The sequence below is a fragment of the Stenella coeruleoalba genome, assembly GCF_951394435.1.
Source record: "Stenella coeruleoalba genome assembly, chromosome: 6".
NCBI classification, from domain to species: Eukaryota; Metazoa; Chordata; class Mammalia; order Artiodactyla; family Delphinidae; genus Stenella; species Stenella coeruleoalba.
This window is the reverse complement of record NC_137151.1, coordinates 95,694,666-95,720,488: the sequence shown is the minus strand read 5'-3', so window position 1 is coordinate 95,720,488 and position 25,823 is coordinate 95,694,666. Positions and strand designations below refer to the sequence as shown.

General features: G+C 36.4%; 2 protein-coding genes across 3 annotated transcripts in view; both read right to left on the bottom strand.

Moving 5' to 3' along the window:
* Positions 1-11,330, bottom strand: part of CYP20A1 (cytochrome P450 family 20 subfamily A member 1) — a 77,569-nt gene extending 66,239 nt beyond the window's left edge. Inside the window, exons 1-4 of the mRNA XM_079925403.1 lie at positions 10,868-11,330; positions 6,574-6,623; positions 5,787-5,953; positions 2,698-2,840 (exon numbers count right to left, since the gene is read on the bottom strand). Coding sequence (XP_079781529.1) covers positions 2,698-2,840; positions 5,787-5,953; positions 6,574-6,623; positions 10,868-10,939 — 432 coding nt within the window. The 5' untranslated portion in view covers positions 10,940-11,330. The remainder of the gene's footprint in view (positions 1-2,697; positions 2,841-5,786; positions 5,954-6,573; positions 6,624-10,867) is intronic.
* Positions 11,331-17,510: 6,180 nt separating this feature from the next.
* The window catches only part of NBEAL1 (neurobeachin like 1), a 178,036-nt gene continuing 169,723 nt past the window's right edge, over positions 17,511-25,823 (bottom strand). For both annotated transcript variants that reach the window (XM_079925384.1, XM_079925385.1), the window contains one exon: positions 17,511-24,563. In XM_079925384.1, coding sequence (XP_079781510.1) covers positions 24,462-24,563 — 102 coding nt within the window. In that variant the 3' untranslated portion in view covers positions 17,511-24,461. The remainder of the gene's footprint in view (positions 24,564-25,823) is intronic.

The window sequence follows — 25,823 nt, the reverse complement described above, 5'->3', positions numbered from 1 at the left end:
GATCAGGGACTGATAAAATAAGAATTGTATTTTGAAAGTGTCTGTTCTCAGGGGTTATGAACATCCAGTCCATAGATACCAAAGGGTCTGTGCACAGAATCCAGGAGTCCATGAACTTGGATGAGGGGGGAAAAAATCTTTATTTTTCACTAACCTCTAAATAAAATTTAGCACTTCTTTCTGAATATAGGCCTTTTAACTTTGTCGCAATACAAATCTCAAATACGTTCACATTATATTTTGGTTATTGTACAACTCTCAAAATAATGGTTTTGTCTCTCATAACATCATTACTTTAAAATTGTGGAAGTTTGAGGAAGCATTGCTAGATCTTGTTATGTAATACATTAACAATAAAGCACTGATATTATAATATCACAAGTTTTTTAAAAATAACATTTTGATAACTATATTGGTTTCCTTTGTAGTTACACATTTCCAAATGCTATTCTCCGAAGGAGTCTGTAGGTTTCACCACAACTGCAAGGGGTACATGTCTTAAAAGAAGCCTAAGAATCCCTAACAGAGGGTAGAAATTGTGAAAGGGCAGAGAGAAGGCAGAGAAACAAGCAATCCACATAAGACGATGGAAGCTTAAACCAGGATGGGAGCAGTGCTGGTGGAGTAGAGCAATTTGAAAGATATTCAGAAGGTAAAAGTGACATTAGAGACTCTTTTCAAATGTAATTTTCTAAGAATATTTACTGTTATAAAAATATTTATCATATAATGGTAAATAAAAATGCAGTCTAAAACTATCTCTACAGTATAAAGCTGATTGAAATTCTACTGTACACAGAAATGACTGGAATGATGCAAAGTATTTTAAAATGTTAACCATGGTTATCACCGGGGAATGAACAGCAGTAAAAGTGTTTATTTTTCCTTAGGACTTCTCTAAATGTTTCCATATTTTATAAAGTGACTAGCAGAAAAAGCATAATTTTAGTTATTTTTGGAAATTTTCTTCTCTTTTCTTTTCTCTTTTTCTTTTTGGCCGAGCCACAGGGCATGCAGGACCTTAGTTCCCCAACCAGGGATGGAACCTCGAAGCCATGCTCACCCCACCCTCACCCCACGGCTGCAGTGCAAGTGCAGAGCCTTCACCTGGACAGCCAGGGAAGTCCCTGCAAATTTTTTAATGATGGGGAAATGCTTACGATATGTTTTATAGTGAAAAAGTATATAAAATTGTACATACAATATGATCTCAACCATATAAAAAATCTATAGTCAAATTATGAGTGATTTCTTTACACTATCAGATTTTCCACGTTTTCTTTAGCAACCATATATTACTTTTATAAATTACATTATTTTTAAATGGCACAAATGGATAGATTAGCTTTGGACAGAAGGAAGGATTCTTCAAGATTTAAAATAAGAAAAAAGAACCAAGGTTTGTGATGGACAGAGTCTACTGGTGGGGGAACAGGCTACTGAGGGAGTTCACACGTAAAGGACTCCATAGTCTCAGCAAAGCAGGAGGCTAGGACATCTACAGCAAGCAAAGGGGTTGGTAGGACTGGCAGTACTAGAATAAGGGTGAAGGTCTGCAACAGCCCTGTGGGAGCACAGGGAACTGTGAGGCAGTGCACAGGGCTTGGCTAAGGGTCTTCAGAAACAAAAAGGAAACGGTAAGGATTAGTATTGCTCTCAACCTTTGTAAATGATTTGCTGAGCTTCTTAAAAATGTCAGGTGCCCCTCCCAGTGATTCAGTTTGTCCAAGTAAAGGCCCAGTAATCTGCACCTTAAACAAGAGGGAGTGTTTCAGGTGAGTTCAGACCATATTTTAGGAAATGCTGGTTTAGTCTGGTCTGAAAACAATGGACAAATCTACTGATACATAAAAGGTCTTCAGGTTCTCTCTGCTCCCATCATTCCAACTTACATAGGGAGTCCAGATGTTAAGATTTTTGCTTTGTTTTTGTTTCGTTTTAGAATTTCAGGAGAATAAAAATCAGCTTAGAGGGACTTCCCTGGCGGTCCTGTGGTTAAGGCTCTGCGCTTCCACTGCAGGGAGCATGGATTCAACCCCTGGTAGGGAACTAAGATCCCACAAGCCTTGCAGTGCGGCCCGCCCCGGCAAAAAAAGAGTAAAATTCAGCTTCGAAAGACAGGTAAGAAAAGAGTAGGAAAAACAAAGACACACTAATAGTTAAAATATACAGACGGTCCCCGACATACAATTTTTCAACGTTACCATGGCGCAAAAGCCATAAGCTTTCAGTAGAAACGGTCCTCTGAACTTATCTTGATCTTCTGCTGGGCTAGCGTATGAAGTACGACACTTTGTGACGCTGGCAGCGACAGCAGCCGTAGCCCACAGCCAGCCGTGGGACCATGACAGCAAAGAGCCCATAAGCTTACAACCATTCTGCACCCAGACAACAATCTATTTCTCACTTTCTGTACAGTGTTCAATAAATTACACGAGCTAGTCAACACTCTATTATAAAATAGGCTTAGTGTGAGATGATTGTGCCCAACTGCAGGCTAACGTAAGTGTCTGAGTATGTTTAAAGCAGGCTAGGCTAAGCTATGATGTCCAGGAGGTTAGGTGTATTTAAATGCATTTTCAACTTATGATATTTTTCAACTCACGATGTGTTTATCAGGACATAACCCCATCGTAACTCGAGGAAGATCCATATACTATTATCTGTATGATAGAACTCCAGGACAAACTACCTTACCTTTAGCAGGAGAGCAAAATTACTCCGCAGAGAATTAGTCACACCATTTTCATACAATTTTTTCCTCATGAGGTTTTCACTCACATTCCCACTCTCAGACTGATACCTTAATAATGACTTTAGCATGGTTTCAAAAGGGTCCGCTGAAACAGACAAATTAAACATTTCAAAGGCAAAGTAATCACTTAAAAAAAAAAAAAACCTCCAGCAAAAGAACAGAGATCAGGGAGGTACAGGACTGTAGCCAAGAGACTATGAACTTTTTTCACAACTCCCTTTTCTTTCCTAAATGTGAACAGTTCAAGAGGCAATAAAAATTGGCAAGAAAGGGCTTCCCCTGGTGGCGCAGTGGTTGACAGTCCACCTGCCGACGCAGGGGACACGGGTTCGTGCCCCGGTCCGGGAAGATCCCACGTGCCGCAGAGCAGCTGGGCCGGTGAGCCATGGCCACTGAGCCTGCGTGTCCGGAGCCTGTGCTCCGCAACGAGAAAGGCCACAACAGTGAGAGGCCCACGTACCACAAAAAAAAAAAAAAAAAAAAAAAATTGGCAAGAAAACAATATTCTGACTGGGAATTTCACTGTAAATCATTAATATTTACATAAATTTTCTACTCACATGACAGCAATATCTTTCACTTTGTAAAAAAAAAAAAACACTGATTTTTAAAGCAAAATTGATTTTGTGTATGTAACTGTCAAGTATTACAGTTAAAATTATTTAGCTGAATCCAAAAATTTCTTTTCTTTTCTCCTTCATTCATTTTTAAGTGTTTCTTATTTCCTGTTTTTTTTTGGCGGCAGCGCTGTGAGGCTCGCAGGATCTTAGTTCCCCAACCAGGGATCAAACCCAGGCCCCTTGCAGTGGAAGCACAGAGTGCTAACCACTGGATCGCCAGAGAATTCCACAAGTGTTTCTTTAATGACTGTATTGTTTCCACATACGCAAAAATACACTGTCATTGTAAATAATTAAAACAACATAGATACATAGAAAATAAATTCATCTAAATCTCACCACACAGAGATAGTCACTGTTAAATATCTGAGATTTTTTTTTTTTACAGCTGTTAACATTTCTCACCAGAGAGAGACAGACAGAAAAATCTCTCAGATTTTGCAAAGAACTACAGTCCCTTCTTTCAGAGCACGTCTCTCAGTTCATTAGTGTGATCATTCGAACACCATTTACATGCTCCCCCACTTCCCCAGCACTAGACTATAAATTCCACAGGAGCAGAGGCCATGTCTGGTTATACCCATCTTTGCATTTCTTAACGGAGCCATCCTTCCACGTTGCGGAAATTCTGTGATTAAGAAAACAGACCCATGGGCTTCCCTGGTGGCGCAGTGGTTGAGAGTCCGCCTGCCGATGCAGGGGACACGGGTTCGTGCCCCGGTCCGGGAAGATCCCACATGCTGCGGAGCGGCTGGGCCCGTGAGCCATGGTCGCTGAGCCTGCGCGTCCGGAGCCTGTGCTCCGCAACAGGAAAGGCCACAACAGTGAGAGGCCCGCGTACCGCAAAAAAAGAAAAAAAGAAAAAAAAGAAAACAGACCCAGCCCAGAGAGCCTAGCTTCAAGTCCCAGCTCCATCACTAATTAGTTGTGTGACTTTGGGCAAATGACTTAGCCTCTCTGTACATCAGTTTTCTCTTCTGTAAAGTGGGGATAATCATAATACGTACTTCATAAGGTGTTCTGAGGATTAAATCAGTTAACATGTGTAAGGTCTTACAATAGTGCTGGCATATAGAAATTGCTATATGAGTATCTGAAGAACAAAATAAAATAAACCTGTATCATCATATTAATGCCTGAATGTATCCTTTAATGCAGCCATTAAAAATTTTTAAGTTTTACGTTTTTATTATGAATAATACTAATGTCTTTTCTCATCTATGTGATTATCAGCTTATGATAATTCCTTAAGATAAGTCAAAGGTCACTGCCAACCTTCTCTCCAGATAGTTTGTAAAACATTTATACTCCATGTTTCTCCATTCCCTCACCAACAATGAGTTTTGCCAACATTTTTCATCTCTTCTAGTCAGATAAGTGAAAATCTCATATTTATTTGCATCCCACTGATTATTAGTGAGGTTGAAATCTTTTAATTTGCTTATTGGCTATTTTTATTTCTTCTTTTTTAATTACCTTGTTTTTGCCCATTTTTCCACAATTGCATTTTATTTTCTTATTAGTTTTCATTTACTTTATATATATATAGGTGGTAAATAGTTCCCCCATCTCTCTTTTAAACTTCTTCATGGTACCTTTTTATTTTACAGAAATATAGTATGTGGCCAACATTTTCCTATCTCTCTTTTTCATGGTGTTTTTTATTGTACTGAAATTTTTTCATTTTTATGTAGACAGATTTACCCATCTTGTGATTGATGGCTCTTAGATCTCGTGTCAGGGTACAAAAGGGCTTATCAACAACCCCCTCAAAAAAATTTAAGATTTAACCATTTTTTCTTCTATTACTTTTATGACTCCAAATTTTAATCATTTCTAATTTATTTTGATATAAAGAGTGAGACAGGGACTGAGATTTATTTTTTCCAAATAGCTAACTAGTTTTCCCAAACCATTTATTACCTTTCCCCTTTATCATAAAATGCTACCTTTATCATATATACTCGGTTTGTCTACTGGGCTACCTACTCCATTCCATCAATCCGTCTAGTCCTATCACAGTACAAGATTCTTTAAGTTCATCAGGTTTTATAATACACTGTTCGACCTGATGGTACAAGAATCTCCCGCACTAATGTTCTTTCTAGATGTTTCTTAACTGCTCTTGTACCTTTACTCTTTCAGACGTACCCTGGAACTAGTTTTTCAGGTTCCAAAAAATTCCTGTTGGCATTTACACTGGGATTTTTTTCGTACATATCTATAAACTGAAGGAAGAAAATAATCATTTTACAATACTGTGTCTTAAATGAAGTAATTAATATAAAGACTTCAGCACAATGTCTGGCATATAATACAAAGTATTTAATAAATGTTAGCTATTCCTAAGAACAATGTATGGATCTTCATTTATAGACATCTACTCTAATTAAAAAGAAAATTAAACTTACATGTCTTATTGGGGTTGATATGCTGCTTTAGCACATCAACACTGCCCAAACTAACCACAAGGCGCCTGCCAAACCAGAAAGAGACCACAGGCCCATATCTCTCATGCAAATTAACCAGGAACTCGTGCAAACTTCCACTGTTCACAATATCTGGAAGATTACCATCTCTGAAAAAAGAGCAACATTTGACAAAATAATCAATTTAACATGGAAGAATCAGAAAAACAATACTAGTTGATTCTGAATTAACTGTGTCAACAGATGAGAGCAAAAATACACAAAATTCAAATTACTGCAAAATCCAAAACTGAATTATATTTGACTTCTCTCTTTCGGTAGTTACATTTGGATATGGATTTGTCTGATATTTTGAGAATTCATAACACTTCACACCAAATAAAAAAGCTACACGAGGAACATCTGACTTAGACACTGGAAAACTATCCAATTTTTGCAGCAACTCATTCTGAGATAGCAATGGACACCATCATTGGCTATTAAATCACAGGCTAATTTAAATCAGCTATGGCAACTTTTTCTTATTTCCTTCTATCTTAATCCTTTCTTTCTATTTTCAACACTCTCTGGCTAACAGAAGTGAAAGAAATTAAAGGTTTTGATTTATACAGGCTTCCTTTCTGTTCTTAACAAAGTTTAGGTAGTATGCCCAGAGATAAGTTTAGAGAAAACAAAGGAATGAAATAAACTGAGTAACCTAAAGATACGGTTTAGTTTTGATCCAAAATTAAGAGTTGACTCTACTTGATTTAAAAAAACAACAACTCACTTTTCTTCTGTTGGAGTAATCCCTGGAATTCCTGCAGCTTGTCTGGAAGCCTTAGGGAAAAAATTTTAAAAAGTTTAGTATGATGAATTATCACATATCCCATAAGTCAGATGCATTTTCCCAAGACATCTGCAGGACCTTAAATGATGGTTTTCCAAATTGGTTGAATCTCAGAGATTATTTCTATATTAAAATACAAAAACTGGATTCTTTGTATTGAAAAGCATTATCCTAATATTCCTCCTCTCTATCAACTAAACTAAGGTGTTTGAAGAATTTAACATCCGTTCTTCATCAATTAATACATAATCAAGTACATTTTTCTTTGTTCTGAGACTACATATGGTCCCATCTGGCTTGGCTTTTAAAAAAAAAAAATCAATGTCATGATTATAATAGTTTCATTCCTAAAATAGTTCTCCTCTTTCTAGTCAAAAAATTTACCAAAATACAATGTGATATTCATCATTTGCTTTAATGCAGTTATTATTATCAGGGTCATACAGTCAGAAAGGTGTCTGGTATAGAAGTAAATAACAAAATAATTCATAGCAAATTGTTAAAGTGACAAGCTCTGAAGAATGAACTATGAAAAAGTTGGGGGAATTTTCATGTTTTACAATTTTTTACTGGGTTTATGGTCGCTGGGTTTAGAAGTTAGTGTCTTTTTTTTTATTTTACAACAAGCGTATTACTTTTATAATAAGATATCTTGTAAAACTATTTTTAAATAAACTAAATATTTATAGGAAAAATAACCTAAAATAGTCAACTCCAGAATCAATTCTGAATTCTGTCAATGATTTTAGCTAGTACTAATCAGAGTTTATTTGTCTGACATTCTGCCCTTTTCCCCCCTACTTAACATTATACAAATAAATGAATATTTATTTATTTGAACATTTAAAGGCTAAACAGTGTTCCACTATGTATCCAGAATTGTGTAATCATCTTCCTGCTATAGTGTTATAAAACATCTAGGCTATTTCTTTCTTTCATTTTCTCATTGTTATAGGTAGTGCCATGAAAATCTTTATACAACTTTACTTTTTTCCTCCTTTGGGGTATGTATGCCAAAAGAGAGATACTAGGTTGAATTATACTAACTGAAGAGTTTAACAGTTTGTACTAAATCCTATAAGAATACTATCTAGGGGCTTCCCTGGTGGTGCAGTGGTTAAGAATCTGCTTGCCAATGAAGGGGACACGGGTTCAAGCTCTGGTCTGGGAAGATCCCACATGCTGTGGAGCAACTAAGCCCGTGCACCACAGCTACTGAGCCTGCGCTCTACAGCCCGTGAGCCACAACTACTGAGCCTGTGTGCCACAACTACTGAAGCCCACGCACCTAGAGCCCGTGCTCTGCAGAAAGAGAAGCCACCGCAATGAGAAGCCTGTGCACCACAATGAAGAGTAGACCCCACTCGCCGCAACTAGAGAAAGCCCATGCGCAGCAACATAGACCCAACGCGGCCAAAAATAAATAAATAAAAATAAATTTAAAACAAACAAAAAAAAGTAGTAGTCTGAAGTGATAATCTTTCCAAAACAAAAAAATACTATCTAGGTAATAGTATGTGCAACTTGCATTTAACTGATGACAATGAAACCTACAATGTAAAATTTTATCCTACAGTCTCATCAATAATGGAAACTTGTCAAGTTTGATATTATAAAAAGTGGGGAAAAGGATGGAAGGAACTCAATTAGAAAAAGAAAAAGTCAGTCATATAAAAAAAGCCAACTTTTTATTTTCTAGGTTGAAATTATTGACTGAAACAAGTTTCCTGACTTCTCTTTAAACATGGTAGATTGATAACACTCATCAATTATCTCTTCCTGAAATCCCACAAAATGAAAGTGAAGATATAAAAAAGGAGAAAATACCGATAAAGAGAATGGGAGAGGAGACAACAGTGGACGAACGATCCAACCAATTTTTTTGGAAGTGTTAAGCTGTTGGAGTAGTGATTAATTGACGTAGTTGTGAGGCCTCCTCTGGGGGGCTGCAGAGGAGAATTTCCACAAGAAGCAATCAGATTTGCACTCAGGAACCAGAAAGGCAGGGTAAGACGCAAGATTTTAACAATTAGCAAAAAGCCAGTATACAGATCCCTCAGACACCATTCTTGTGATTACCATCCTTCTGGAAAGAGACCTTGAGACTACAGATTCAGGAACAACCGGCTGGTGGGTGGTGGCCCCTATAATTCTAAGGGAAAATTATTCCCAACTTAGAATTTTACACTAAGCCAAACTATCATTCAAGTGTGAAGCTAGAACAGAAAGGTTTTCACACAAGCAAGACCTCAAAAAATGTATTTTCCTCAGAAGTCTGTGCGCTTTGCATAAGACAGCTCCTACACCAACCTCCACCCTTCAAGAGGAGAAATGAAGAGTGAGCCCCAGAACACCAGGCAAAATGCTCTCCTGCCCTTTACTATATCCACATCTTCCACATAGCTAAATTGATGAGATCCCCAAATTGGCATGCACCTGGCAAGACCCTGCCAAACTTCCTGATAATCGTAGCCTCACCACTATCATCTACCTTAAGACCATCCAGAATGTTACTATGACCTTTTTCCTTACCTACATTAGACACCACACTAAGCCCAGGACTACCATCCCCAGGTCTTCCCTCGTCCCCCAGACTCCTATTCCTACAGAAGTTTATCTTCTTTCCTGACCCATCTGTCCCCAACTCAAAACTCCACCCGATCTCAGCCACTCATTCCTATGGTTGTACACTAGGTCTTGACATTACCAATAACTTCACCATCTCCAGAGTTTTAACATCAAGCATCCAAATCTCCAAGCACCTCCTATTTTTCCTTTTCACTATTTTTAACATCTTGACTCCAAAAACTATTTTTACCCCAAAAGAACTTTTAACCCACCCACTCATATACTCATTTTCCACTCTCTCCAGCTGAGATTCCATGGTCCATTATAACCACTCCCTTGCCCTATATCCTTTTGTCAAAACCACCTAGTAAAACACCAATTCTAATTAAACCCAATATTCTGTCAACTGCCCCTGATTCCACACAGATGAAGAAAAACTGCTGGAAGGGCTTCCCTGGTGGCGCAATGGTTGAGAGTCCGCCTGCCGATGCAGGGGACATGGGTTCGTGCCCCGGTCCGGGAGGAACCCACGTGCCGCAGAGCGGCTGGGCCCGTGAGCCACGGCCGCTGAGCCTGCGCTTCCGGAGCCTGTGCTCCGCAACGGGAGCGGCCACAATGGTGAGAGGCCCGCGTACCGCAAATTTAAAAAAAAACTGCTGGGGAAAAACACACCCATAATGACTAGTCTTATTTTAATTTCATGACCCTCAAGTGAGTTGCCTGGTAATCTCATTTCCCTACTCCCGCACTCTCCTAACCTTCCAGATGGCTATTTCTCAGAAAATAAGATTCACTGAAAGTTCCAGATTGTGCAATTGCAATACTCCAATCCAACCCATTTACCAGCGAGAATATTTAAGGTGTTCTGTCATTGCCAGCGATGTGTTTGGCACTGTGCTGCTGCTTTACAACTTCTTCTACAAAACCACCACCTTGCTTTGCAGATGAACCCCTCATCCATTAGTTCCTTTGTTTTCAGAACCACCTTCTGAGGTTGAAGAAGGCAAGAAGAGAAAGAAGGCCGGAAGGAGATTTCAGAGATAAAGCACTAGGCTAGGTGAAGCTCACAGCTAACCTCCCCCTGCACAGAGCTCCTTCCACGACCGCTTTATTTAGCCCGTGAGGCCCTGCAAGGAGCAAGACCCGGTCTGGACCTTAAGGACTTTGGATTTCAGGAATGAAAGTCGAAAGACAGATGGAAGAGTAGACGACAAAAGAAAGACTGGGGGAGAATCCTTGGGAAAGGGGAAAGGCGTGGAGCAGCCTGGAGTTTCCTCCCAGGCACACTAGAAAATGGAACTGGAGTGGGCAGAGTTATTGCCCGAAAGCCACCAAAGCGCTTCAGACCCGCCCTTAACAGTGGCGTGGCGAGGGCAGGCGCAGGGAAGCCGGACCCGCGGACCAGCCCTCAGCCCCCGGCGGCCGTATCCGCGCTGAACCACCTGCCCGCCTCACTCGGCGTCGGAAAGCGGCCGTGTGGCCCGCGCCGCTCAGTCCTCAGCGCCAGCCCCGCGCGCGCCCGCGAAGCGTCACATGCCCCGGAGCTGGACTGAGCCGGAACCGCAGCAGGAGCTCTCCCCGCACCCCCTCCGGGCCCGCCCCCTGCGGCCCGCCGCGGGCAGGGCGACGTGGATGCGGGGGAGACCGAGGCCGAGCCGGCGGTTACCGGATAGAGGTAGAGCACGGCTCCCACCAACGCCAGCAAGAAGGTAACGGCGAAGATCGCGAAGTCCAACATGGCTCCTCCGCCAGGGAGCCACGTCTTGGTTCCACGCTCGGCAGCAGCGCCTCAGCGGGCTGGGACCCGCGCAACGGAGGGGTGTGCGGGGGCGCCCGCGGGACGAGCGAACAAATGGGCCGCTGGGGGCGTGGCCTGGGCCGCCAGGGCTGGCCAGGGGAGCAAGGGAGCGCGGAGGAGCTCTGGGAGATGGGAGCCGCGCCCCGGGGCGGGATTCCGGCGGACGCGACTCCTGGCACGCCCGAGACTCCAGACACGCCCACGACTCCGGGATCGAGTTGTTGGGGAAGGAGGAACCCTGGCTTGGAGAAAACATTAGGAGTTATCATCGCTGTGCCCCGACCAACACTTTTCCAAGTAGATTTAAAATATATGTAATAACAAAATCTAACTGAACTTTATTGCACATGTCTGGGTGTTCTATAATAATCTAGTGGTGTTTGGATCAAATATAAAATATAGATGCATAATTCACACATTATATATTTATTTCATAAAATTTTTCTTCCCTTTACTTCAGAAGAATCTCTTTTTAAAGTCAAGATTTTTGACATCATTTGTCTTTTGTCTGCAGAAATGCCAAATTATCCTGTCTTCGGTCATTGTGGTTCTTGGATAGATTTTTTTAAAACAATCTCAGGCTTATTGAAACATAATTTATGTATAGAATAGTTTTTTTAATTCTTTCAAATTGAAGAAATTTTGCTCTGTTGAGGCAGTAGCAACTGGAATTATCAATAAAATTTTTAAAGTAATCTTTAGCTTCAGAAATGAACAATGACTTTTATCTATTGTGTTCAACTGTAATGGAGTTGTTGCATATGGTAACATTGTTATGCAGCAAATATTATAAAACAGTTTAAATTTATCATAACAATTGTATCACTTATATTGTGATTCTCACCATCTCTTAAAGCGATAACTAGATCTGTAGGGTAATATAAAGAAGTGGTACCACACTTTACTCACATCATATCTAGACCTACATATATATTATTTTAAAAGGAACAGTAATTTAATATGGAAAAGTGTTCCTAAGCTGCCAATTGCAACCACCGTGGTCACCACAATAATTGTTGAGTACTTCCAGTCCACTAATGGAACCCTAAGAGAAGAAATAATGTTTCATTATGCAAAAATCTATTGTGTTTCTACTGAGAACGAAGATTGGCTAAAGTAATTTATCTATTTTTATCGACTTGCTCAAGCTCAAATACTCTTTCCACTGTTATATTCTCCTCCAGTTTTATAGCAGCACAGCCTACAAACCTTTATAGCATTTAGATGCAGTCACATTTTATAATATTTCAAAGATATAGAATGTGAGATATGAACAATTTCCCTGGAGCCTGAGCAGTATTAGCTATGAGAATGGATGTTAACAGTTTTGTTGACCACAAAATCCTGATTAACCACCAAATCCTGACTGACCATCGAATACTGATTTGCCCATGCGTTCTTTAACTTTTTTATGGATTTGTGATATGTGGGTAACTCCCAAGCATGGGCCTGTCTTGCTCTGCTCTATAGGTGGTACTGTCCATATAAAAGGACACTCAGTGGGTTCCCTAGCCCTCTGATCCAAATTCTGGTTGGATTTGGCCAACGGGAAATAGTAGCATAAGATGAGAGGATGAGAGGAAAGTAAAGTCAAGATAGTCATTCTACTGTCTTTCATGCTGTGGACTCACTTTACCATAGCTCCTGTCCTATGGCCCTTCCCATACAGATACCCTTTCTAGGAAATGGAACTCCCTTCTTGCCACTTCAGGCTTAGGGTTGGTGATGGCTCACCTCTGCTGCTAGTCTTGGAGCACTGAAACCTTGTGGTTTCCTTAAACCTTTCCCACACCTTCATAAATATTTCCTTTACTGAACTCTCTTTTAATTACTGGTTTCAGCATGCCATCTGTCTCCTGCTGGGACTCTGATCCACATGGTAATTATTATTGCCATTAAAATGCCTGTTTGGTGGGTGCAAATTTTTTTTCTCAATTCTAATGAATAAGGATAATCAGATACAGTTTGCCTTTACCTAGTAGAGACAGCATTACACCATCAGTGTTTTACTCCAGGACTTCGTCAGTTCTCCTCTGTGACATAATAAGATAAAATTTCTAACTTATTTGTAATGGTATTCCACACAATATCTTGCTTGTCCATTACTCTGATGACATACTATTGAGACCTGGTGAGCATAAAGTAGAAATTTCCTAGATGCCTTAGTAAAATAATACATGCCAGAAGGTCAGAGAGAAATCTCAAAAAATATTTAGGAGTCTGTCATATTGATAAAGTTCCTACAGGTTGAGTGTATGGGGTACTTGCGCATTGTATCAGCAGAGTCTGAGATGGAGTTTAAGATGCAAGATATGTAGTAAGGATTAATACATGTGAAGGAAGGAATCTGGATTGGGCAGAAAGAGAAGTGGAACTATGATGCAGGCCCAACAACTCCTAGACCAACGTAGTGGGGAGTTTGGAATGAGAATTACCCACGATGATTGGGCTTTGCTGGGCCTTTTTCCACACACCCACCTTACTCTCTTCCTGAGAAAAAACTTGGAAGGGAAGTTAGCCTCTGTAGTTTTTCTGAGGGCCACAACTGATACTTATTATCTTCTTTCTCCGCTATCCATGGTAGATTCTCTTCACTCAGCTACCAAGTCTTGAGGCTTGATTAGTCTGGAAGAATGACTGGATTATTCTGAACTGCCTGAGTACCTGGTAATCATGTACTTCTCAGACTATGGTTTTTCTCTTTGCAGTCACAATTGGGCAAAGAAGTACAAAGTAGTGCCCAAGTAAATCACCTGGGTTCTACACTATTACATATTCCATTGTGTAATGGCAGCTGTACCTCTTCCTAATTATCCAGGTCACATCGGCAAGCTATTCTGATGCTTTATCTGGATGGCAGCTTGTGGGTGATGTATGTGATATGACCAGTGAGTTCCATTGTCATGGGCTCCCTCCAGCACTTATTTACTGTAAAGTGGGTCCTTTGGTCTGAGGTGATGTTATGTGGAATCCCTTGCCAATGAATCAAATACTCCACTGCCCTTAAGATAATGGTGCTGGTTAAGGCCCTGTAGACATAAAGGGCAAACCATGTACATAAAATACATGTCTGTTCCTATGAGAATGAACTTGCCCTTCCAGAATGGAAAGGGCCCAAAATACATAACTTGCCAGCATGTGGCCCATTGGTCTCCTTGAGGAATTGGGCACTAAGCATTTATCTTTGTTGTTGGTAAATTGGACATTCAGTGGTAGCAATAGCTAGACCAGCCTTGGTAAGTGGAGGGTTCATGCTGTTAAGCCCATGGATAGTCTCCATTTCTGCCATTGTGGCTCCTTTGTTCATGTACCTACCCATTGCACCGGCCCTGGAGTGGCCAGTGCAGGGACTACCTGACATGAATTGGATTGGTTGTTTAGTCCACTTGATTGTTTAATGCCTCTTTCATGGTGGGTGCTAATATGTGACTCAAAGATTTTCACACTTCTTTCCCACTCTCATATGTCCATATACCTACCTCTATCCCAGACCTTCTTGTCTCCAATCTTAAAATCTTTTTCCATTCATGTCTCTCAGCAGCTGGCCAGGCCTTTCATCACTTCCCATGATTCCATATATATGTATATATTCTAACTTTGGGTCTCTTATCTTTCCACACAAAGTAAATTACATGGTGCACCACAAAGATCTGCCCATGGAGGTGGTTTTCCCTTGCCACTGTTTTTCAAAACCACCCATAAGTAAGGCTTCAATGCTACCCATTTTTGGCTTTCCCCACATACTGAGCCATCCCATCTGTAAACGAAGCTTGGTCTTTTTCTTCCTCCTCCATCTGATCATACAAGATCACTTATAAAACCAAATGTGTTAGCTGAGGAAGGGGCACTGGTACGACAGTGGTGGATACTCTGGGGATCTGGGCTACTTGCTCATGCAGCTTATGTCTTCCCTATGGTCCTTAAGACGTGGTGGTCTGACAAGGCCTAGCGGATGATAGGCAGTGTTGGGAAACTGAGTCTCTTAAGAGCAAGGTATTAACTGCCATTTTGTTCTGGACGTATCTTTTCAAGGATGTTTGTACAGCGAACTACTTGGAAGGCAGAAATAGTCTCCTTCTGGAATAGAAGGCAGGTTTGCTTCCTCATCAGTATTAATGTTTCCCTCCAGGGCAAAGGTCAGGAAGGTGTGCTTGCAGCCCATTATAAAAGATTCAGCTTTCCTAAACTCAGATTTTTTAGCTGTGACATCAGATTGTAAAATGTATTCTTATGAGTTCATCTGCAAGTTTATAGTTGTAGGTTTTACATTTAGGTCTATAATTTGCTTCAAGTGAATAAATCATCAGTTCCAGCATCATTTGTTGAAAAGACTGTTCTTTCCTCATTTAATTATTTTGGCACATCTGTAGAAAATCAATTCATCATATATATGGCCACATCTAAAGGCCTTCTATTTACTCCTTTTGACCTACATGTTTATCCTTATGCTGGATAATCCACAATGTCTGATTCCTGTAGCTCTAATTCTTGAAATCAGAGTTAAGTCTTCCAACCTTGTTCTTTTTCAAATTGTTTTGACATTGTGTCCTTTGCATTTCCCTATAAAATTTAGAATCAGCCTTTCAGTTTCTTCAAATCTATTTTTTATTCCATTTTCCAGCCATATTCTGTAGTTTCAGTGTACATGTCCTGCAAATATTTTATTTCCTAAGTATTTAATATTTTCAAGATATTGTAAACTGTATTGTTTTGAATTACAATTTTTATTGCTAGAATACAGAAATATGATCTATTTTTGTATTTCACCTTGTATCTTGTGACTTTGCTTGGCTCATTTATTACATAAGTTCTACTGTTTTGTGTACATAGATATCTTAGAATTTTCTACATGCTTGTTAACCACAAAAGGATATTTTTACTGTCTCCTTTCCAATATGTATGCTGTTTTATTTCTTGCATTATTGCACTAGCTAGAGTCTCCAGTACAATGTTGAATAATAGTGAGAATAGGTATTCTTACCTTATTCCTAATTTAGGAAGAATTCAGTCTTTTACATTAAATATTATGTTAGCTATAGGTTTTTCATAAATATACTTTATTACGAATGTTTTCTATTTTCAGTCTACTGAGAATTATCTTAAACAGGTGACATTTTAAACATTAACCCAATCTTAAATTCATGGGATGAACCACACTTGGTCATGAGGCATTATACTTCTTAAACACTGCTAGAAATGATCTGCTAATATTCACTTAAGGATTTTCGTGTCATGGTTCATGATAGATAATGGATTGTAGTTTTTTTATTTTAGTTTTGGGAAGATGAGGGTGATGGGTAGAATTACATCTCTCTCAATATTTTTCTCTCTTGCATGCAGGATCCTAAATCCTAAATTTCCCCCATTTTTTCCTCTTTCACCGACTAGTCTACAAAGCAATTGCATTTCTACATTCTTCTTAAGAATGTCTTCTGAGATTGCCATGTCAAATCCTGCACACTAAGTCCACTTTTTGTATGCAGTACTCTGATCCACTCAAACTCTTGTTCAGTATTTTTGCACTTAGGATGGGCTTTCTCTTTCTGGGAGTCTTTTTTTTTTTATAGCTCAATCTTAGGTTCTCTAATCAACTACCCTCAAGTTTTTCTGGACTCTCCTTGCTTTCTGTAAAGGCTTACTATAGAAACGTAAGAGATAGCTCTGTTGGAATTTGCTTTTTATATTTCTATTTTTATGTAATTTGATGTTTGTCGTGTTATCTGTCTTCTTGATATCTTGAAGGCATGGGATATTTGAGGATACATTTGTTTTTGTTTATCTGTATAGTTTTTTGGAGGACATGTGGAGAGATTTAGACTTAGGTACCTATCATTATCTTAGGCACCCTGTAAGTCTAGATTCATCCAGTTTGAATCCATTAATTTTCCACCTTCCAAAATTGTACTGATTATCTTCTCTATTTTCTTTGTCCTTTTAGGCTTACGCCCTCATCCTTGTAGGTTTATGCCTTCACTGTTGTTCTGCCAGAACTCTAATATGGAGCAAACTAAAATACAGTTACTTACATTCAATCTGTTACCCTTATCCACAAATGTAAAGTGTATAGGATAGGAATAGGTCAACATCTACACTGTCAAAGTTGATGAGTAAAAGATTTTAACTGTGAAAGGAAATAAGTGTTTTTAAAAAAACCAATCTAATGTATTATTTGATTAGCTACAAATGGAGATTTCTAGCTCATAACCATGTTTCTGAGGTGGCTTTAAAATGAAAGGCTTAATACCTGTTGTTATATACAACAAAAACTGGTCAATTAACATAACATTTATCTTGTGCACATAGGACTACAGAAGAAATTCTGCTCATATGAGAAAGAAGCAGCTATCAATTTGCTGCCTAAATACTGTATTCAATCCCTTGTCTACTCAAATAACTCAGCCAATGCTAAGTTCTAATCAGACTCTATAAAATTGAGAATTACAAACCAGCTGAAGAAAACATCATTTTTTATTTGATTCAAACCCATTTTCCTATACAAAGCTAAATTTATTATGTACAAAATAAATGCATATTCTTACAAACTGTTAGAATACAAATTTCCAAAGGACTAAAAAATGTGCAAAATTTTTAATTATCTTCATTCATGCTATACAGAAACAAATCAAACATTAGTTCATATACACACACTGAAAAATTTTTAAACAAAATTCAATGTAACAAAACAAAACATACATCTTATATATTTAATTTTAAAAGGATGAGAAAGGGAAGAATGTATTGCACCAAATTAACAGTAGCTTCATTATAATGAGAATACTAATCAAAATTATTTATACATCTTTATTAAGTCTAAAACTTTCTCAACTTTAAAAACTTTTTTTTTTTTGGCATACAAATATCCATTGAGTCACAGTTTGCACAGTCAATAATTGGATATAAATAAGGCTTAATATTCTTCTTCATGGTCAATTCCAGTAGAACAAATGACAAGGAACACTTTACGATAACTACATAACTTTTTGAATTCCTTAAATATTTAAGTAGCAGCACGATTTGCAAGTATTTTTTTTAAACAATTCCAAATTTTCATCTATCCTCCTCTGAACTGACTGTGTGTGTGTGTGTGTGTGTGTGTGTGTGTGTGTGTATGCATTCAAGTCACTGTCACTTCTATGATAACACTGAAATGCTCCTATTTAATCTGGGTCCCAGAAAAACTGACATAAGAGACAAATCATATGTGTTCAATATTTTTCAGTCTTAATGAATTCACTTCTATAGCAATGCATCTGATAGAAAATGACTGGCTAGATCTCTCATTATTTTTTGCTAATTTTTTTGCTCTAAGTCTATAAAAGCAAACAGTTGGGGGAAAGAAAGCCATACCCGTTAGGAATTCCTGAAGAGAACAGACCAGCTATATGGTTAAAGCTAACTATAAAATAAACAGTAGCCACAAAAAATTTTTGGTGATGGTATTTATGAATCGGAGACAGCAGTAAAAAGCATAATAGGAAAAAAAAGTCAAAAATATAAAAGATCTTTAACAGTAAGATGTACTGTAATATGCCATAATTTTGGAAGAAATGTAGAAACTATTATAATTAAATGCTTTGAAAAATATCCAAGAAAACCAGTTAAAATCCCAAAGGAATAAAGTTATTCTCTTTAATCCCTATATAAGAAACTAAGAGGTTGAAATTTTTTCACTTAAGTCCAACAACTGATGTCTCCTTACCAGAACTACATTCTAAAGTGTTTATTGATTAATATAATTTTAGCATTCTGAAGAGCAAAATATGTATATCATAGTTAAGTTTTTTCCTCCAAAATGCAAAAGGAGTATTTGTTGAATTTGTAGGTTGAGCCCAATAAGTCTTAAAACACATTGCTTAGATATTGTGGGGAAATGTTTCCAAGATAAGGAACAACAAAAATAGCATTTTAACAGTAACTATTTATTTAGTACACTGGCTACCAGAGAAACTCTAGTTTTATACACATTAAGTTGCAATATATTATTAGAAAAATAAAATTTTAAAAGGTCCAATTGGAATAAGACTTCTTTTTTAAAAGTTTATATTTTAATCAATAAAATATAATTTTATTTTTCAATCCCACCTAAATCCTAACTTGTTTTCTTATTCTCAAATTACAATGCTATATTATAATAGTATTATAAATAGCTAATCAGTTTGTACACTCAAAAATAGTTATAAATTTTAAATAATGAGACAGCCATCATATTATAAGTGAAAACACACACACACACAAACATCCAAAAGTCCACTGGCAGTCAACTTTGAAAATGAATGGGTAACTTTTTCAATTCAGAGACAATATTGTGGTGTTATTATTATTGTGGTAATATTTGCAAAATAAGTTTCCAAGGAAACATATTAAAACTAAACCACAGAAAACAAATGTTGAATTAGTGAATTTCTACTTGTTCTTTTCCTCTGAATTTTCAGTTATAAGATTAAAGGCATGAAGACAAAAGTAAATACAATTTTATCTCTGTCCTTTTATTTTTCACTAAAGCCATTAGCTTCATAGGTCCAAATCCTACAATGTGTTTAGAAATCACCCACATGTGACAAATGTCAGTGAGATAATCTAAGAAGATGTATCTGATAAATTACTACAATGTATCAGAAAAGTACCTGATAAGACAGCCACTTTTACACAAGCTTCTTATACTGAAGAAAAGCATGACTCGTATAATCTAAGATGACCTTACATTTTTAATGTAGAAAATTTGAATCATTTCCAGTACAGGCCTAAATATCTTAAATGTTAATGCTTTATTTTTTTGTAACACTAAGACTTTCCATATGAAAATTTAAAGAGTATTTCCATACAGAGGCTATACCTACAAAAGTCCTCAGAAGTGCTTAGGGAATTTATCCAATGCTTTTAATTAGGAAAACTACTGATTACTAGCTTCAACGCTGTAAGAGATCTAAGTCTACGTTTTAAATCTAGCATTTTGTTACTCATGTTTTTTATTAATAGTTTAAAATGTTACCTAACTCAGATACGCAAAATATTCACTGATAGCCACTAGGAACTAATACAAGCAAACACTTTTTTGGAGGCAAATTTTATTTATAATTTTCAAATGTGAAAGGTCTGAAGAGAGTTTATGATAAGAATAATGCAAACTGAAAAGGAAATTTGGTTGTTTCCACGGCATGCAAAACAAAGATAAGAAAGCCATTCCAAACAAATTTTAGAAAAAATGTCTTCAAGGATAATGATTAAACCTATTTTCAAATAAGCCTGTGAATATCGGATCTGATTTATAAAAATGAATGGATATAATTTCTGTAGCAGAAAATATTTTAAGATTTAATATAATAACCCTGAGACAATTTTTTATACCAAGAATATCAAGTAAAGAGATTCAGAGTATCCAGAGTAGCGCTTAAACTTCTGTATATTTATAAAGCTTCACAGAGAAGTCTGATCTACAATCTCAGTTAAGAAACAATGGCCTTGAAAATGCTAGATTCAAATTAAAGAAGTAAAGTTGTGGCCAATGATGACTGATAACACTATATTGTTGCCTAATGTCATCAGAAAAAAACACAACAAGGGCTCTGATATAGGAAAACTCTCTATAACAATGTTCTGGATGATCAAGTTTAAAGCAAATCAAATGTACGTATGATAAATGAATTAGGCAAAAAGAATACTGAGAACAGTATTTGTTTAAAGTGATAAAAATGTTTAAGGCTGGTCACTTACTGGGAAAGAACAGTTTTAGTTGATGAGAGAAACAGTAATTAGGACAAGCTATGAGTCTGCCTAATAAAGGAAAACAACAGATTAGATTTAGAGAAAAAAAAATGCATTTCATTTCTTATATCAGTCAAAAACTATATCCTAAAGACAGGTTTAAGAACTTATTTATGGTTTATATATTTAATGATGTATTTTAAGAGACCAACCTTCATATATATACACCCCCACAGGACATTACATATTATATAATATTATTTAATATTTATATAATATTTATATATAGTCCATGCACTTGCATCTTTTCATTGGAAAGGTGATAAAGACAATGCTATTCACTTTATAAATATAAATATATAAAAGGAGCTAACCTCTTTAAATTCAATTAAAAGATTTCCATTAGTGATTTCTTTAGTAGCAATATAAAATATACTTAAAGGCAAAGGCCATGTGTCATGTGTCATCATTAAATAAAAATAGGGTATTAAGTTAACAATTTCCTCTGCTTACTCCTATTAAAGCAAAATACAAAAAATCTTCGGTAAGGATTTAACTTTCAAATCTAAATTCTAATTAATTATGAGGGTACACTTATTCCTTCAGAAGCATTAAACTGATTTTCAGTACTAGTTCTTGAAGGATAATTTTTATATGCCTTACATAGAGAAAGAAGGAAGCCTTACATAGAGAAAGAAGGAAGCCTAGTTAATGACAAATGAATAATTGGCATTTTCTCTCCTACAAAAGGATGTGACCTGAAAAAGCACTGCGACCTAAAGGAAACGAATAGAAATGATTCATAGATGACATGAGCTTCACAGGCTTATATGATTTTAAACAACTGGCCAAGCTTCATTCATGCCCAACTCTATTTTTTCTTCTCTCCTCCAATTTTATCTAAGTAATGACAGAATACTGATTGGGAAGAGTTGAAAAAAAAATCTTATAAAGTTTCTTTATTCTCTAAATGAGTACCTCTATTGTATGTTTTAATACTTGACCTCACTTTCTAAAAAAAATCATTTCCTTAGTATAAATTGCTGCACATCATCAGGATGCTGACATTTTTATTTCTATCACGAGTGTCAAGAAACAAAAGCAGATGAAAAGTTCTTCAAAGACAACACACTTCATATAACAGCTGAGATATTATATTCATCATCTGAAATGTCCACCTGTTACTGCACTCTAATGATACTGTTCATTTCTCCCATTATACAATACAGAAATAATTTCTATGGGTAACATGTAAATACACCATAATCCCTCAAGGTATATCTTCACAGTGATTCTTATCTAGTGACTTTTAATCAGTGGTCTAAACTGTTCAAAAGAGGAATTATTCAGCCAATGCTACTACTATATTTGCTTATTTAATAAACTTTAAGTTCCATTCTTCTAGACTGTTGCTAATATTCTCAAAGATTTTCCTCAAAATTTTACATTTTTGGTTTTCACTTTTTGGAAAATATTATATAAGGGTTAATCCCACTGCTCTGAACATCTACTATTACTCTAGGTAGGGTATCTACTGTGAAAAAAGCTTCTTCATATTTGTGCTATAAAATAAATACTGCTTGTTTAGCTCCTCCATCTAAACAGTAGCAAAGTAAAATACCAAAAATTTAGGAATTTTCCCCTAATAATCTAAGTTAAATTTTTTGTAACTTATAATCATCCAAAATAACTTCCAAAACCAATACTAAGTGACCTTAAAAATAAACATCCTTATACCAAAATCTCTAGATAAATAGGCAAAAGAAACATTTCCAAAGTTTTGATTTAGAAACAGTTTTTTAAAAATCAAATTTAAAATACGAAAACCCCATCATTTTGTTTCTCTTGACTTGAAACTTCCTAAAATATATAAGATAAAAAATGAAAATAGAATGAAAAAACAGAAGAAATAAATCTTAATATATGATAATTATCTCTATTGACTTGTTTTGAGACATTTTCACCACTAGTTACTGAAGTCCTCAAAAAGGAAACCTTCACATTTGCATATGTTCTACTTTACACTTGCTGCATCAGTTTATTTCAGTGTGATTCACCTAAAACATAACGTATTTTTACTGAATAAAACAGAGAATTTTAAATAACTGGAAAGAAAATTCTTCTATAACTTTTTACAAGTCCTAATACAAGCCAATCAAATCTATCAAAAAGTTTCCCTAAACAAAATCCTTTACTTCTTGTAAATTTTGTACTCACTCATACGATTATAAAGAAAAGGGTATTAGATACCGTGGGCAACAGGAGAGGACTACAAAGGAAGAATTTCTCAAAGATTCAATTGAGAAGACAATTGGATATAAGGAAATCTATAATTTGTAGAAAAAAGAATATTATTATTTTTAAAAGGTATTGTAAAAAGTCTTTTTTCCCCCAATCACAGACCCTTTTAATAAAGCCACCCCACCATTCATTCCTGAAGAAAAAAAAAAATGCAGCTAACATACAGAATTTCCACACAATTTTAAGGGATTCATAAATTCCCCCCAACCTGTGGAATCTCGGATTAAGGACACTCGTAGTTATAAAAACTTTCTAACTCAAAATATGAACTTATAAAAGTACAAAGTTTAACAATCTCTTTGAATTAAATCTATCAGCCTTTTAGTTTAAAAGCATAATGTAACATCTAGCTATGTATAATAAAATTAATTTTAATCCTGAAAGTTATACATAACATGAAATAGAAACGTGTATTTTAAAAAATTACTATATCCAAATGACTAGGTTAAGTTATGCATATCTTTTTGGTTCATTCATCAATCATATGAAATAAGTAAAAATGTTGGGTATCATTGCCAACTCCAATAATTATTGGGGGAAAACACAGTGTTTAATAAAGAAAAAGCCAAGAAATTTTGTACTTTGCACATATAAATTGAGCTGCAGATGCTACTTAAAGGACCCAGCTGTCAAAATCATAATGAGCATTTTTCCTTAACTCTTACTACTAATGAAATATATCCACAAAATGTGTCTCTAGTTTCTCTTACTCCTACTCAACATTTATTATTTAAGGATAATAATAATACATTGCAATAAATTCTCATTAGTACTATGCTAAGTAATAGTGGGATGAGCCAATGTACCAGTTTCAAAAGTCTTGTTTTCAACTTATCATGAAAACCTGTAATTTACACTGAGTTTTAAAAATCCAAGTATGCAACAGATGCTTTTAAAATATTACCTCCAATCAGAAGTTCCATAATAAAATTGATGTATTTAGGATGATTTATTCAGTAAATAGGAGAATGATTAACTAAAGAATGTATTAAAAGCCATATCTCTCAACTGTCCCATTATTGCTACTCTTTTATTAGAAATACCTCAACTTTTGCTGTTTAGAATAAGCAAATTGAATTTAGCTTCTTTATTTTTAGAAGTTTATTTTTTTAAATGGATCTAATGATCTTTAGAAATAAACTACTAAATCTAATCAAATGTATTTTCTCAAATTCATCTTAGTGTAGACCAAGAATTAGTTAATAAGATAGATTCAGTGATGTTAACCAGAAATTTTTTTAGTGGATAATAATAATATAACCTATGACTTTATACACATACGATACCAAATTTTGGTAATCCCTAAATGATTTTCAGGGATAACAGCCCTGAAACATTTAAGATAGTTGAGAGATGTGACATTAAAGTGATTTAATATCACATTTAATCTGTCACAGATTAAAGTGACAAAGCAATAAATCAAATTTCAGTTATCCATGACAGACGGCAGAAATAACAATCACTTGGAATCTTGAGGATTATATTCAGTCTCTCCAGCTGAAATCTGGCTGAGCCGTTTGCTAGATCCCCACAATTTTCGAGAAAGTTGACCTGAGCGCATCTGTTTAAAGTAATCCAGAAAAATGAAGAAGAGATGTTATTAAGAAAAAAAATAATAAAAAATAAATGAAATTGATATACAAGACAATGATTCTGTAGAATGTACAAGAAATAGGTTTTGTTAGTAGAATCATTAACATTTTAATGATTCTTAATAATAATTAAAGAAAGGCCTTTCTTCATTGATTGTCTTTTAGTTGAGAAAGATTTACTACCAATGTACAACTTTTTAAATTAAATGTGCCACATATCAAAATTACAAGACTCCCTTACTTTATATATTTACAAAACTACATTTCACTTCATTAAAATAATCTTCTCAAATTATACTTAATCAGGCAACAAAACACATAGTTGTGGGGAACTTTCTCCTCTTATATTTGCAGTACTATTAATGACAATCACAATGATAAGAAGAAAGTAAAATAACATTTTGATGAAAAGGAAGTAACTTTTAAATAGTTTGATCTAAGAATGTAAAAAAATCTTTAACAATAGCATGATAAGTAATTTAGAAAATAAGAATAGCATAAGCTCTTTGAAGGTAAGAATCATATTTTTCCACCATTAAATTTTTTATCACCTAGCACATAACAATTATTAATCAAAATTAATTGAATCAGTGGGTTAATGCCCCTCTAAAAGTGCTTATACTTCTACATAGGGCAACAAAACTCCACATGGGAAACATTTCTTAACCTAACCATATAATTTGTTGTAATTACTTCCCAAGAGCAATCTACCTTTTTTTTTTTTTTTTTTTTTTGCGGTACGCGGGCCTCTCACTGCTGTGGCCTCTCCCGTTGCGGAGTACAGGTTCTGGACGCGCAGGCTCAGCGGCCATGGCTCACGGGCCCAGCCACTCCGCGGCATGTGGGATCTTCCCGGACCGGGGCACGAACCCGTGTCCCCTGCATTGGCAGGCGGACTCTCAACCACCGCGCCACCAGGGAAGCCCCAGCAATCTACTTTTTAATGGTGCTTCATCTGCTTCCCTTTTTTAATGGTACTTTTCTAAGGTCCACTTATTGGAGCGATAAAAGATAACCGCAGGCAAAGACACTTTGGCATGTCTGCTTTGCATTTTCATTTCCAGATGTATTTCCAAAACCATTATTTCCATTAATCTAGTTCCACTTTAACATCTAATTTATAAATATGGATTTTATACTGACAGTATAATAGGTAAAACTGATACATGGGGCTTCCCTGGTGGCGCAGTGGTTGAGAGTCTGCCTGCCGATGCAGGGGACACGGGGTC